This window comes from Myxocyprinus asiaticus, chromosome 27 (genome assembly GCF_019703515.2).
Source record: "Myxocyprinus asiaticus isolate MX2 ecotype Aquarium Trade chromosome 27, UBuf_Myxa_2, whole genome shotgun sequence".
In the NCBI taxonomy this organism is placed as follows: Eukaryota; Metazoa; Chordata; class Actinopteri; order Cypriniformes; family Catostomidae; genus Myxocyprinus; species Myxocyprinus asiaticus.
Window position 1 is genome coordinate 35,271,070 of NC_059370.1, and position 14,657 is coordinate 35,285,726.

Genomic DNA, 14,657 nt, shown 5'->3' on the forward strand with positions numbered 1-14,657 from the left:
CTTAGTTCCAGTGAAAGGAACTCTGAATGCTTCAGCATACCAAGAGATTTTGGACAATTCCATGCTCCCAACTTTGTGGGAACAGTTTGGGGATGGCCCCTTCCTGTTCCAACATGACTGCGCACCAGTGCACAAAGCAAGGTCATAAAGACATGGATGAGCGAGTTTGGTGTGGAAGAACTTGACTGGCCTGCACAGAGTCCTGACCTCAACCCGATAGAGCACCTTTGGGATGAATTAGAGCGAAGACTGCGAGCCAGGCCTTCTCATCCAACATCAGTGTCTGACCTCACAAATGCGCTTCTGGAAGAATGGTCAAAAATTCCCATAAACACACTCCTAAACCTTGTGGAAAGCCTTCCCAGAAGAGTTGAAGCTGTTATAGCTGCAAAGGGTGGGCCGACGTCATATTAAACCCTATGGATTAAGAATGGGATGTCACTTAAGTTCATATGCGTCTAAAGGCAGATGAGCGAATACTTTTGGCAATATAGTGTATGTATGTATGTATATATATATATATATATATATATATATATATATATATACACACGCACACACACACACACACATACTGGTGGCCACAAGTTTGGAATAATGTACAGATTTTGCTGTTTCGGAAGGATATTGGTACTTTAATTCACCAAAGTGGCATTCAACTGATCACAAAGTATAATCAGGACATTACTGATGTAAAACAACAGCACCATCACTATTTGAAAAAGTCATTTTTGATCAAATCTAGACAGGTCCTAATTCCAGAATCCAGCAGCCATCACTCCAACACCTTATCCTTGAGTAATCATGCTAAATTGCTAATTTGGTACTAGAAAAATCACCATTATATCAAACACAGTTGAAAACTATTTGGGTCATTAAATGAAGCTTAACATTGTCTTTGTGTTTGTTTTTGAGTTGCCAGATTATGCAATAGACTGGCATGTCTTAAGGTCAATATTAGGTCAAAAATGAAAAAAAGAAGAAAAGAAGAAACAGCTTTCTCTAGAAACTCGTCAGTCAATCATTGTTTTGAGGAATGAAGACTATACAATGCCTTTGGAAGACCCATTTGTGACTGAGCTTTAACTTCTTGACTGATATCTTGAGATGTTTCTTCAATACAGCAACATAATTTTCCTTCTTCATTATGTCATCTATTTTGTGAAGTGCACCAGTCCCTTCTGCAGCAAAGCACCCCCACAACATGATGCTGCCACCCCCATGCTTCACGGTTGGGATGGTGTTCTTTGGCTTGCAAGCCTCACTCTTTTCCCTCCAAACATAACAATGGTCATTATGGCCAAACAGTTCAATTTTTGTTTCATCAGACCAGAGGACATTTCTCCAAAAAGTAAGATCTTTGTCCCCATGTGCACTTGCAAACTGTAGTCTGAATGCGTCTCCTTCCTGAGCGGTATAATGGCTGCGTGGTCCCATGTTGTTTATACTTGCGTACAATTGTTTGTACAGATGAACATGGTACATTCAGGTGTTTGGAAATTGCTCCCAAGGATGAACTAGACTTGTGGAGGTCCAAAAATGTTTTTCTGAGGTCTTGGCTGATTTCTTTTGATTTTCCCATGATGTCAAGCAAAGAGGCACTAAGTTTGAAGGTAGGCCTTAAAATAAATCCACAGGTACACCTCCAATTGACTCCAATTAGCCAATTAGCTGCTTAAAGGCACAGTTAACTTAGGCCTTGTAAATACACTTTTATATGCAATACATTTTGTGAGATTGTCCTTACTGTGGGGGTAAGCCGCATCATCAGAAGGATTGTGCTCTTAGAAGCGGTCCAATATTTCGCCATATTTGTTTTGGCATGATTCCCAGTCTAGATTTTCACTCGCTTTTGCAAATTTATAGTCTAGCGTTACCCGAAGCAACAACTCCACTCGGTGCCTTTCCTCGACATTGCCGCGACATTTCAAAGAGGCGGAAAGTAAATAGACACCTGACGGAAATGACGCATGTCGAAGCGTCTTACGTTTTACTCATGCGCAGTACAGGGACGTAAGCATTTTCAGACGTTTCAGTGTGGATGAGCAACTTTTGGAAAATGCTTGAAAACGCTAGTGTGGACGGAGAGCGTTTTGAAACAAAAATGCTGTTTTCAAATGTATCCGGATTAATGCCTTAGTGTATGTAAACTTCTGACCCACTGGGGGTCACTTTAAAAGTGAAACAATCTGTCTGTAAACAACTGTTGGAAAAATAACTCATGTCATGCACAAAGGAGATGTCCTAAACGACTTACCAAAACTATAGATTGCTAATATGAGATCTGTGGAGTGGTTAAAAAATTTGTTTTACCGACTTCAACCTAAGAGTATGTAAACTTCTGACTTCAATAATTTATTATATACTGTATATATTTATTGACTGATTTTGATTGCTACATTGCTTGGCAACTTTAAAAAGCCTAAACAAGTTAGGCTAATGCACTATATTGCCTGGAATTTTTTATTTTATTCTGATAATTAAATGTATTAATCATAATAAGCTATTGAATATTGGTGTCTTATTTTATTGCTATATGTTTTACACTAACAAGGCAATTCTGCTTCATGCCTTGTCTAACAAAAGCCCTTTATTATGGTAAAGTAACTTTAATACATGGCCTCTAATAGCTCAAATTTAAATACTCAAATATATATCAACAAGATCAGGCGCCAACCTCTCAGGATCACGGTGGTCTACGCAGACGTCCATGAGCACGTTACACACAAAGCTGTATCGGTTGGCTGGGCTGTCATTTAGGATATTTCCCACCATGGAGTGGTTGAGGTTGTGGGCGGTGGGGTTAGCGATGGCATCAATCATGAACATCTGATCCCACAGCATGTTTGAGTCTGACGGGTCAATGTTCCAGTAGATGGAATTCTTCACCTTTGAGCAGAACTCACTGTGGGAATACACACAAAACATTCAATAAAAACTTCTAGACTAGGAAAATTGAGATATTTCCAAAAAAACCCCATATAGGGAACTAACAGCATGTAATCACTGCTATCACCTGAAAATCTCTCCAAACTTGCTCTTCAGGTGACTGCAGGACGTGTAGAGGTCATACAGATAGGCCAGGATGCAGCGCTCTGCTGAGGAACAGTCTGCAGGGTTCACGCCAGACTTCACTACAATCCGCAGCCTGCCACATAACACATTATGTTCAAATATCACTGATTAACACAACACATATCAAAAGATGTTTATGGCCTGTCCCATATCAATTAGCCCATAAGATTAAGATGACATACCCATCAAAGACCTGTGCTGTTTGGTCAGGGTTGAGGATGAGACAGGAGTGATATCTCCGCAGAACAGCCACAATGCACAAACATAGGCCAGTAGTGTAACTGCCCGCCAGGTTGGAGGATTTCAGCAAAAGTTCTGCTTCCACCAGACTTAATTCATTCAGCAGCTACGCAAAACATATACAGCAGTTAAACATCACTATTCCATATACACAATATCAGTGTCATCACTGCTACAAAAACACACAACAAAATGAATGCAGATGTTTGCATATGGTATTGTATCGAAATGCGATGCATTATACCAACTTTATCATACTAGTATTATGCACTTTTAAAAAGACAGTTCACCTTCCCAAAAAAGAAAACTTATGGTACTTTTTTATTGAATGGTAAAGAACAACCAGGTCATTCTGCTAAACTTCTCCTTTTGTGATCCATGAAGGGAAAAAAAATAAAACCATTTTGTAAGGATGCTCCGATCAGGATTTTTATAGCCAATACCGATCACCCATCTTTTTGTTACCTGATTGGCCGATACCGATAATTTCACCTTTTATCAGGATCTCTGTCATTACCGGCTTTATATAAGCTTTCTGCATACTGTCACTATTAATTGAATTTTCCTCTTCCCAGTAATATCACTTTGCCTATTTCTTGCTGACAAAAAAAGTTAAAAAGGCTAATTAAAAAAGCTTTTTTAATAAGACTTTAAAACAAGTATATGCTAACAAAATATTCTCTATATTAAGATAGATAGCCCTATAAAAAATGAAGCTTAGAGTCAAACTGAAGACAAACTGATAACCCATAGGTGCAATTACACCTAATCTGACAATTATTTTTATTTATTTTTATTTTATCCCCTTTTTCTCCCCAATTTGGAATGCCCAATTCCCAGGTCCTCGTGGTGGCGGAATTACTCACCTTAAACCGGGTGGCGGAGGACAAGTCTCAGCTGCCTCTGCTTCTGAGACAGTCAATCCGCGCATCTTATCATGTGGCTCGCTGTGCATGACACCGCGGAGACTCACAACATGTGGAAGCTCATGCTACTCTCCGTGATCCACACACAGCTCACCACGCGCCCCTTTGAAAGCGAGAACCACTAATCGAAACCATGAGGAGGTTACCCCATGTGACTTTACCCTCCCTAGCAACCGGGCCAATTTGGTTGATTAGGAGACCTGACTGGAGTCACTCAGCACGCCCTGGATTCGAACTCGAGGCTCCAGGGGTGGAAGTCAGCGTTAATACTCGCTGAGTTACCCAGGCCCCCCCTAATTTGACATTTTTGATTATTGATTAATTGTCTTCATTTCATATTATTATTATTATTCCTTATTTTATTTCCATGTTATTTTTGCATTTTATATAATACATTACATTATGGTATCTTAATATTTTATAAAGAATTATTATACTTATAAATTCCTTCCCTGCCTTTTAATTCAGTTGGATGATTGCATTAATAGTCCATTTTTCACTAGAACTTTAATGAGGGGACCACGCGCGCTCTCTCGTGTCATGAGGGCAAGAGATGACAGGAAAGTGGAGAAAGAGTGCATGTGTCTGGACTCTTCAGGTGCTACTATTGTTAATGCCTATTATTTGGGAGATATTTAATTAAGATGTCTGAATTACACCACATCTTGTAACTCGCGTTAGTACCGAGATGCCTATGCCCAGCGGAGACTTTCACAGCTCGCGCTGTTTTCCCTTTGCCTTGTCACGTGTGAAATGCCACAATAATAGTAGAGTACATAAACTTTTCATATTCGCCATACCTTTCCCACTGCATCGTTCTTAACTGCTGAATCAAGTTTGTTGTCTTACAACACTATACCAGTATTCCCCAGATTCTGTGATACCCTGACAGTGCTGTTGAAGTCTTAAAGGAGCCACGTCTTATGAGTGATCGGTTTATGCGATCGGCAAAATTACCGGTCACCGATCGAGTAATAGGACGTGAATATCTGCCGATACCAAATGGTGGCCGATAGATCGGAGCATCCATACAATTTAGAAACAACATTATAATTTTTGGAGATTAATTTTGGTCCATACAACTATGGCACACAAGAATCCAAACAGAGAGTCAAAGATAATATAGCAGAAAGCAGTTCCACATACCTGTATGGCAAAATCAATGAGGCCACTAATATTGAGGGAGTATTCCATGAGGTCAAAGATGAACTGGATGTGTTGGACCAGTGGGAGGTGATAGGACATCCCTAAGGCAAAGCTGGTGATCTGTTCCAGAACATTCCTGGACACCTGTGAGAACAAAAAACACACAGATATTCAGAATCTCTGAAAAATATTCAGCAACTTGACGCAACCTGACAGAGGTCAGCTAATCATAACAGAAGTCATTTAGATGAATAAGGCACAGTAAAAAAAAACTTTTTTTTATTTTGAATGATTAGAGGGTGGAAAATGGTCATGAAAAAATACAATTACAACTGTTTTTAGTGAAGAAACCTTGACTAGCAATATGAAATGGCATTAAATATAGCACCTTTGATGCAACATGGATCTAAAAATGCTCATTTGAAAATAAAAAAAATAGGGGTGTGAATCTTTGGGTTAAAAGCGAGTTGTGGCTTTGAGTTTTGTTGAATCGTGATTCATTCGATTTTTAGCATTTTAAATCGATTATTGACCAACACTAACAATCCTCGATTCAAAAATCATATTTCAAGGTCGATGCATATAAATCGGCAGGATTAATAATTGACGCATCGAAAAAATTTGTGAATCGTTACACCCCTAATAAAAAATAAAGCATCAGTAGTTGATTGGTGTGAGCTGGACTGACCTGAGAGGTGACCTGGTGCTGGTCAAAGTGTGAGAGGTGCTGGAATTTAGAGAAAATGTCTTCAGCTGTGGGGAAGGCCTCCGGTTTACTTCTCTTCCTCTTCTGTCCTTCCTCACCTCCTGAGAAATAAAACAAATGACAAAAATCAATGACTATGCTGCACTCAGTGCCATCAATGGGCCCCGAGTCCTGACAGGATTTCTGAAAGATGGAATGCAGTAATTGCTATCAGAGTATAAAAGCACACTCAACCTGCAGCGATCACTCAACCACTGCGGTCATTGTCTGTCAAATGGCTTTTTAAATGAAAACGGTGCAGGCTTGTAACTTATTCACTCACAGAGCTGCCACAGGGCAACGGGTCAGTGTTCTGCACCGTGCTTGAAATAGTAATAACCATGGGTTGAGCCATTTAATGTCAGAACTAAGGCAATGCTCAGTCTGATATGAGTGAAATAATGGAAGGTTCAATTACACCTCCATTAAAAGTTAAAGCAAACACGGGGCTGCTCTCTCACCAGGGTCGGCAGCAAAGCATGAATATAATAAGTCAATGATTGCTTTTAGCATCAAAATGGGGCTTCAGCGATGAATATTCAATGATGGCAACACAGTTTCAGAGTCATAAAGGCTGTTATTCATGGAGGGAAAGAGGAACAGAGAAAGAAAGAATAAAAAGAGAATAATGAAACTGCGTGTTAATGACGAATAGTCTCGATTCTGTCCTTGGGGAAAAAAGACAAACAAATATGTCACTCCAGCAGAGCAGAAAGGAGGCAAAACTACACAAACACAGTAAACACTGATGGGTGTCTGTCACCATTCAGAACAAAATTACTTGTTACATTCAATGGAAAGTATTAACCAATTGACTAGTTGATCAATAAGATAGACTAGTTTATCTAGATTTTAGCATTTTATTTTGAGGGGAGATGCTTTAAAGGGGGTGAATTAAAATGACAGGTCACTCAAAAATGAAAACTCATCATTTACTCACCCTCATACCATCCCAGATGTGTATGACTTTCTTTCTTCTGTAGAACACAAATGAAGATTTTTAGAAGAACATCACAGCTCTGCAGGTCCATTCAATTAATTGAATGGTGGCCAGAACTTTGAAACTCCAAAAAGGACATAAAAGCAGCATAAAAGTAATCAATACATCTCCAGTTGTTTAATCCATGTCTCCTGAAGAGATATGATAGGTATGGGTGAGAAACAGATCAATATTTAAATCCTTTTTTTTTTTAATAAATTCTCCTCACTGCCCAGATGGCGGCGATATGCATGAAGAATGTGAATCGCCAAAAACAGAAGAATGTGAAAGTGGAGATTTATACTAAAATATGGACTTAAACTTGATTTGTTACTCAAACACATTTATGTCGCTTCTGAAGACATGGATTTAACAATTCACATGTATGGACTTACAGAGCTGAGATATTCTTCTAAAAATCTTTGTTCGTGTTCTGCAGAAGAAAAAGTCATACACATCTGGGATGACATGAGGGTGTGTAAATGATGAGAGAATTTTCACTTTTGGGTGAACTGTCCCTTTAAGAGGAGTTTAAAATGCCTGCTTTATCCATGGGTCTCCACTGTAGTGATCGACAGATATGCTTTTTTTAATGGCCGATGCCGGTATCCAGAGAGCAGGGTGGCCGATACAATGACGATATATCACACAATATAAAATAGTAAATAACAAACATAAAATTGCTACAAAATGAACAAACTCTTATTTTTACTCAATTTCACACTAAATTTTAACTTTGTAAAAAATAAATATTGTAACAAAAATAATATTGTATTTTAAATGGTAGATAGCAGTTTCTGCTGATTTTCAAATTTGAGTAATTTATTTGCATATGAAGAAACTGATAATATATTAGGAAGGAGGAAATAACAGCACACACAGCAGTCCAGCAACCATGGATGGCATGTCCACATTAGCAATTGCATTTTCTCAAAAAAATACAGAATCAAACCAATTGTACGTATAGTGCATAGTGAATATGACATTTACTTATAGCACACCTGAAGTGCTTTTACTTTGAAGTTGCACTCACATGCTCGTGCGGATCCAGCGCAAGCAGCAATCTCCTGACAGTTTAAACGCCCTGGATCGCCTGCTTGGATTGTCACGGAGTGGCAGTCATGATTTGTGAATCAGAGGAACTTTTGATCCTGAAGTTTTGATTCTGGTTGATAGAATATGCGCTTCAGAGGAAGATATTAGATGAGCATTTGATGTGAAGAAAATGCTGGATTTTCGTGTGGTTCATGAATTACATCTTTTTAAACGAGATATCTGCATATTTGCAGACGGTATGTAATAGAAGTTTATAGAAGCTGTAATAGAAGTTTTATAGATATTTGCCTTTTATCATTAGAAAAGCTACAGGGAACTGTTGAGGAGAGAATGACAGAATATGTCCTAGAAAAAGGAAGATTTACGAGCATTCCACAGGATGCTAGATCTGCTGAGGTTTATTACATCTGTTTAAACTAGATATGCGCATATTTGCAGACGGTATATGATAATATACAATGAGTTAAAAGTCACAGGGAACCGTTGAGGAGAGAGAGGGAGAATGAAACAGACGAGCACTTTAACATTATGAGCTCAAATGCGTCTGCTGCGGCTCTGAAATGCAGAGCATTTAAATGACACTGTGTTGCACACCTGTCTATTATTGTAGTAACACGATGGCACGTAACTACAAAACGAACTGCGATTAGTCGTTTACATGTCTTAGTCACTTCACATGCAAGCAGGCAATTCTCAGCGCCCTCAAGAAATAAATTGGCCAAAGGGGAAAATGTATCACCCGATGCCGATAATTAAAAAATTCGGAATATCGGCCACGGTGATATATCGGTCGACCACTACTCCATAGGTTTTTCTGTGAGAACTATGATAGTTTTGTGCAATTACCGGTAACAGTTATCGATAATGATGCAAATGGATATCTTTGGCCATTGCGTCACATCTTGCTGTTTTTTTTTTTCTCTTTGCATCACACAATCCAGCCGTTTTGAAAACAAAGAACAATCCTATGTTCTTACCCACTAAAAAACATCCCAGATCAGGGTCTGGAAGATCATAATTATATGGGGCTTCCTTAAGCCCACATAGTTGTTCAGAGAATCCACGACTAGTCAGTTTTGAAATTAGATCCCTTCTACATAACCACAGCAGTGAATGTGGATGCAACAAGCTAGTTAGTCAACTAAATCTGAGAAATGACTAAATGCACTCAAAAACCTAGAATGGTTTGTGAGAGATGATCATTCTGAAAGAGGCGGTTGTCATTTCAGCACCTGTCTCTGCAGTACTTTTGCGGTTGAGAACTTTCAGGATGTCTTTGGTGATCTTCTTGATGGCGTGCCGAGCCTCGTCTCGCTGCTTGCCGACTCCATACAGAACGACCAGACGCTGGTTACACTCATGACTCGCGCTCTCCTCCTGAAAAATGAACAGTTTTGTTTAATTGTACACAATAACTTGTAAAAAACTATAATCCATAAGTCCTTTTAGAACTCACCTGAGGAATAGGGAAGTGAGTGGCATACTGTATGTGGCGGGGCTGCTCGTAAACCAGGGGGAAGGCAGGGTCCATGCCCTTGTCCTTGGCAGTGTTTTTGCTCTCCTGCTCTGGGGCAGGTTTCTCTGGGGAGGGGCTTCCCTTGGACTCACAGTGCATTGGAGGGGAAAACATCTGCTAAACGTTTGCAAGAGAGAGTAGTCAACTTAAATAATAGCTCAATAACAAAAACAGCAACAACTGCTATTGATAAATTAATCAGGCAAGAATACTAAAATGTACTCTTTCTTACCTCATCAAAATTAGCACTAGAGTTGTGATCTATCTCCATTGACTCTGACAGGCCGGTATCCTAACAAAGCAATAAAGTATGCGTACATTCAACCGACCAATCACATTCCATTACATTGTACACTGAAAATGAATATGTCAGAATTTGCACATTTCATGCAAAACACAAAAAAAAAAAAAGAAAATGGCCAAGATCCTTAAGTCGGGTGGGCTCTTTTCCAGTGAGTTCTAGATATACCAAGAAAGTTGTTCCTCGTGATTAAAGTGTACTTATGCAGCAAAACAAGAATAAATTACATTTAAAGTTGTTGTTACTACATCATACATTCAAGTCACATTACAATGCCCACGTTCCCGAATTAATTATGTCCAGGAATGTGATCATTCATCAAATGCAGTGCATACTCTGACAGCAGCTACAGAATTAGTTACCTCCATTTTAACGCTGCTTCCTGCATCCTGTTCTTTGCGCTCCGATTCGTCAGAGGGCTCATCACTGGGGGAGCGTGGGCGAGGCAGATGGGAGTCGGAGGCCAGGTCGCCACGGGAGATGAGAGTACACATGTAGATGTTGTGGGAGAAGACGTCGTGGCGGATGAGCTCGCAGAAGAGGAGGACAAGATTAGAAAATTCCACCCGCTCGCTCTCATTCCCTGGCTCAGCTTCACAGACACACAGAGAAAAGATCCGTAAAGATCCAGTTACTCAGCATACATCTGCTTTTAAACGTATAAACCACCTCTAAAAGATCTAGCCGTTACAGGGATAGTTCCCCCAAAAATGAAAATTCTCTCATCGTTTACTCACCCTCATGCCACCCCAGATGTGTACAACTTTCTTTCATTTGCAAAACACAAACAAAGATTTTTAAAAGAATATTTCAGCTCTGCTGGTCCGCACAATACAAGTAAATGGTAACCAGTACTTTGAAAGTCCAAAAGGGACACAAAGGCAGTATAAAAGTAATCCGTAAGACTCCACTGGTTAAATCAATGTCTTCTAAAGAGATATGATAGGTGTGGGTGAGAAACAGATCACTATTTAAGTCCTTTTTTACTGAAAATCTACAAGTGACTGTCACTTTCACATTCAGCCACCTACTGTTTGGGGTAGGTCAAAGGTGGAGATTGATTGTAAAATAAAGGTCTTAAATATTGATCTATTTCTCACTCACACCCATCGTATTGCTTCAGAAGACATGGATTAAACCACTGGAGTCATATTGATTACTTCTAAGCAATCTTTGTGTGCTTTTTGAAGCTTCAAAGTTCTGGTCACCATTCACTTGCATTGAATGGACCAAAAGATCGGAGATATTCTTCTAAAAATCTTTGTTTGTATTCTGTAGAAGAAAGAAAGTCATACACATCTGGGATGGCAGGAGGGTGAGTAAATGATGCTATCCCTTTAATGATACTGCAACTGCAAAAGAACACTTCGAGATGATATGATATCGGCTTTCTACAGTTTATAGAAAGCCGATATGCACAGAATACCCAGATGTCACACTGCATTTGCCATCTCTTTTATGACTCATTGTTTCATCACACTGTCAAGAGACATTTTACACAAAATTGAATTAAAAAAAGAAAATACAATAACCTTTTTTTTTTTTCCCCGAACATGATAACTGGACCCCACTCACATGCAACATGATGAAGTCATGTGGATTTTTTTTTGTTGAACAATGTCTAGTGCTTCACTTACTATTTTAAAACAAATAGTAGGCAGTATACAATGCATACTGCACAGTATTCAATAAGTAGTATGCTAGTATTCCATTTTAAACATGGCCATTGACTTACTGAGCACAGGGGCCTGTGTGTCTAAAAACTGCAGTAGAACATCCTGGAATACAGGCAGAGTGGCAGCAGACAGAGACCCTGATGACACAGAACCCTTCTCATCTACAACTTCCGACTCTCCGCACCTCTATAAATACACACACACAGAAACTGTCAGAATGTAAACACATTTGCTGTGAAAATCCATTGTGTAATTAGTGGTTATGAAGCTATTTTCTACGTGATTGCCCTAATTTTGAGGAGAATAACGTGTTGTGTCTATTCCCAGCATGACTCCTGTGATTGGGCCAGCAGTCTCACCTCTGCCTCTATCTCAGTCTGTCTCTTCTCCAGGAGTTTGGCCACCACCATGGCTCTGTGTGGCCCAGACCTCTTACAGGAAACGGCCCACTCACACAGCAGGGTAACCACCGCATCATCGTCTGGGCTCATCTACAGTTACATCAGCACAAACAAGCATTACACTTTCAAAAACTGTCTTTGCAATGAAACATTCATTATTGTGAAGAGTCTTATTAAGAAAACAGATGCAGACTATATGGTTTCACATCAAGCTGTTTCTGATCCAGTGTCTTTTGTAATTTTACTGTTGGAAAAGAATAAGAACCTCATGTCCATCCTTGCTCTGTCCTGAGCCGAAGATTCGGTTATACAGCGAATCCAGGGAATTGCTGAAGTCTGACTTCTCAAAGCTGTGGTTATCCAAGACCTCCAGCGTATGCAAAACTCGGCTGATAGTAAAACCTATTGCACAGACACACATACCAAGTTAATATTCCATTCTACAAGCCATTCTAGCAGAAACAAAGGCAGTTTCAGAGGGTGAGAGGGGAGGCATTGTGTTTTCTGTTGGGTGTGCATGAGACTCATTAATCAATATTATAACCCCTTAGTGCATAAGTGAATCTCAAGAGCAAAAACACAATCCATTTTCTTGCTAAAATGATGAAGACATGTATGCCCAGTTGACTCACCAGCTGTTGTTTCCTGACACTTGTCAAAGGACCAGCGGAATTCCACCGCCTGTCCTCTCTCTTTGATCTGCTCTTCAATCTCCCTCACCTTAACCCGAACCTGGAAATTATCACATGCATTTAGTGTTGAAGTCAGAAGTTTACATAAACCTTAGCCAAATACATATAAACTCAGTTTTTCATAATTACTGACATTAAATCATAGAAAACATTCCCTGTCTTAAGTCAGTTAGGATCACTAGTTTATTTTAAGAATATGTCAGAATAATAGGAGAGAGAATTATTTATTTCAGCTTTTATTTCTATCATCACATTCCCAGTGGGTCAGAAGTTTACATACAATGTTAGTATTTGGTTGCATTGCCTTTAAATTGTTTAGCTTGGGTCAAATGTTTTGGGTAGCCTTCCACAAGCTTCTCACAATAATTTGCTGGAATTTTGGCCCATTCCTCCATACAGAACTGATGTAACTGAGTCAGGTTTGTAGGCCTCCTTGCTTGCACACGCTTTTTCAGTTCTGCCCACAAATTTCGGATTGAGGTCAGGGCTTTGTGATGGCTACACCAATACCTTGACTTTGTTGTCTTTAAGCCATTTTGCCACAAATTTGGAGGTATGCTTGGGGTCATTGTCCATTTGGAAGACCCATTTATGACCAAGTTTTAACTTTCTTGCTGATGTCTTGAGATGTTGATCCAATATATTCACCTAATTTTCCTTCCTCATGATGTCATCTATTTTGTGAAGTGCACCAGTCCCTCCTGCAGCAAAGCACCCCCACAACATGATGCCTCCACCCCCATGCTTCACGGTTGGGATGGTGTTCTTCGGCTTGCAAGCCTCACTCTTTTTCCTCCAAACATTACGATGGTCATAATAGCCAAACAGTTCAATTTTTGTTTCATTAGACCAGAGGACATTTCTCCAAGAAGTAAGATCTTTGTCCCCATGTGCACTTGCAAACTGTAGTCTTGCTTTTTTATGAAGCATTGGCTTCTTCCTTGCTGAGCAGCCTTTCAGGTTATGTCGATATAGGACTAGTTTTACTGTGGATATAGATACTTGTTTACCTGTTTCCTCCAGCATCTTCACAAGGTCCTTTGCTGTTGTTCTGGGATTGATTTCCACTTTTCGCACCAAACTACATTCTTCTCTAGGAAACAGGATGCATCTCCTTCCTGAGCGGTATGATGGCTGCGTGGTCCCATGGTGTTTATACTAGCGTACTATTGTTTGTACAGATGAATGTGGTACCTTCAGGCATTTGGAAATTGCTCCTAAGAATGAACCAGACTTAAGGAGGTCCACAATTTTTTTCTGAGGTCTTGGCTGATTTCTGTTGATTTTCATATGATGTCAAGCAAAGAGGACTGAGTTTGAAGGTAGGCCTAAAAATACATCCACAGGTACACCTCCAATTCAGTACACCTCCTATCAGAAGCTAATTGGCTAATTGTCTAAAGGCTTGACTTTTCCAAGTTGCTTAAAAGGCACAGTTGACTTAGTGTATGCCAACTTCTGACCACTGGAATTGTGATATAGTCAATTAAAAGTGAAACAATCTGTCTGTAAACAATTGTTGGAAAAATTACTTATGTCATGCACAAAGTAAATGTCCTAAACGACTTGGCAAAACTATAGTTTGCTAATATTAAATCTGTGGAGTGGTTAAAAAATTTGTTTTAATGACTTCAACATAAGTGTATGTAAACTTCTGATTTCAACTGTATATCAGTACAATAAAGTGCAATGTAATCAGATCATGAAAAAACATGGCAAAGTCAAACCTGCTGGTTAAAGGTGTTGTTGCCCCCAGGCATGGGCAGGTTAGAGGGGGCGATGGGCAGTAGGTCTAATGGGGAGCCTGTTTTATTCCGGCTATCTGTCAGAGAGTAGTGCCAAACCAGAGCACTGGGGCAACACAACACAATACTCTACAGAGGGACAAAAAAAGCAAATTCCAA

The 14,657-nt window shown here is 39.6% G+C and overlaps 1 protein-coding gene across 5 annotated transcripts in view; it reads right to left on the reverse strand.

The window, feature by feature from the left end:
- LOC127418352 (mediator of RNA polymerase II transcription subunit 12) overlaps positions 1-14,657 on the reverse strand; it is a 45,029-nt gene that overhangs the window by 24,884 nt on the left and 5,488 nt on the right. For 3 of the 5 annotated variants that reach the window (XM_051658941.1, XM_051658942.1, XM_051658939.1), the window contains exons 8-21: positions 14,481-14,627; positions 12,694-12,793; positions 12,327-12,463; positions 12,020-12,151; positions 11,720-11,846; positions 10,347-10,576; positions 9,916-9,975; positions 9,624-9,800; positions 9,400-9,544; positions 6,076-6,194; positions 5,388-5,531; positions 3,258-3,421; positions 3,017-3,148; positions 2,678-2,905 (exon numbers count right to left, since the gene is read on the reverse strand). In XM_051658941.1, coding sequence (XP_051514901.1) covers positions 2,678-2,905; positions 3,017-3,148; positions 3,258-3,421; positions 5,388-5,531; positions 6,076-6,194; positions 9,400-9,544; positions 9,624-9,800; positions 9,916-9,975; positions 10,347-10,576; positions 11,720-11,846; positions 12,020-12,151; positions 12,327-12,463; positions 12,694-12,793; positions 14,481-14,627 — 2,042 coding nt within the window. The remainder of the gene's footprint in view (positions 1-2,677; positions 2,906-3,016; positions 3,149-3,257; positions 3,422-5,387; positions 5,532-6,075; positions 6,195-9,399; positions 9,545-9,623; positions 9,801-9,915; positions 9,976-10,346; positions 10,577-11,719; positions 11,847-12,019; positions 12,152-12,326; positions 12,464-12,693; positions 12,794-14,480; positions 14,628-14,657) is intronic. The other 2 variants (XM_051658943.1, XM_051658940.1) reach the window with 1 other exon arrangement.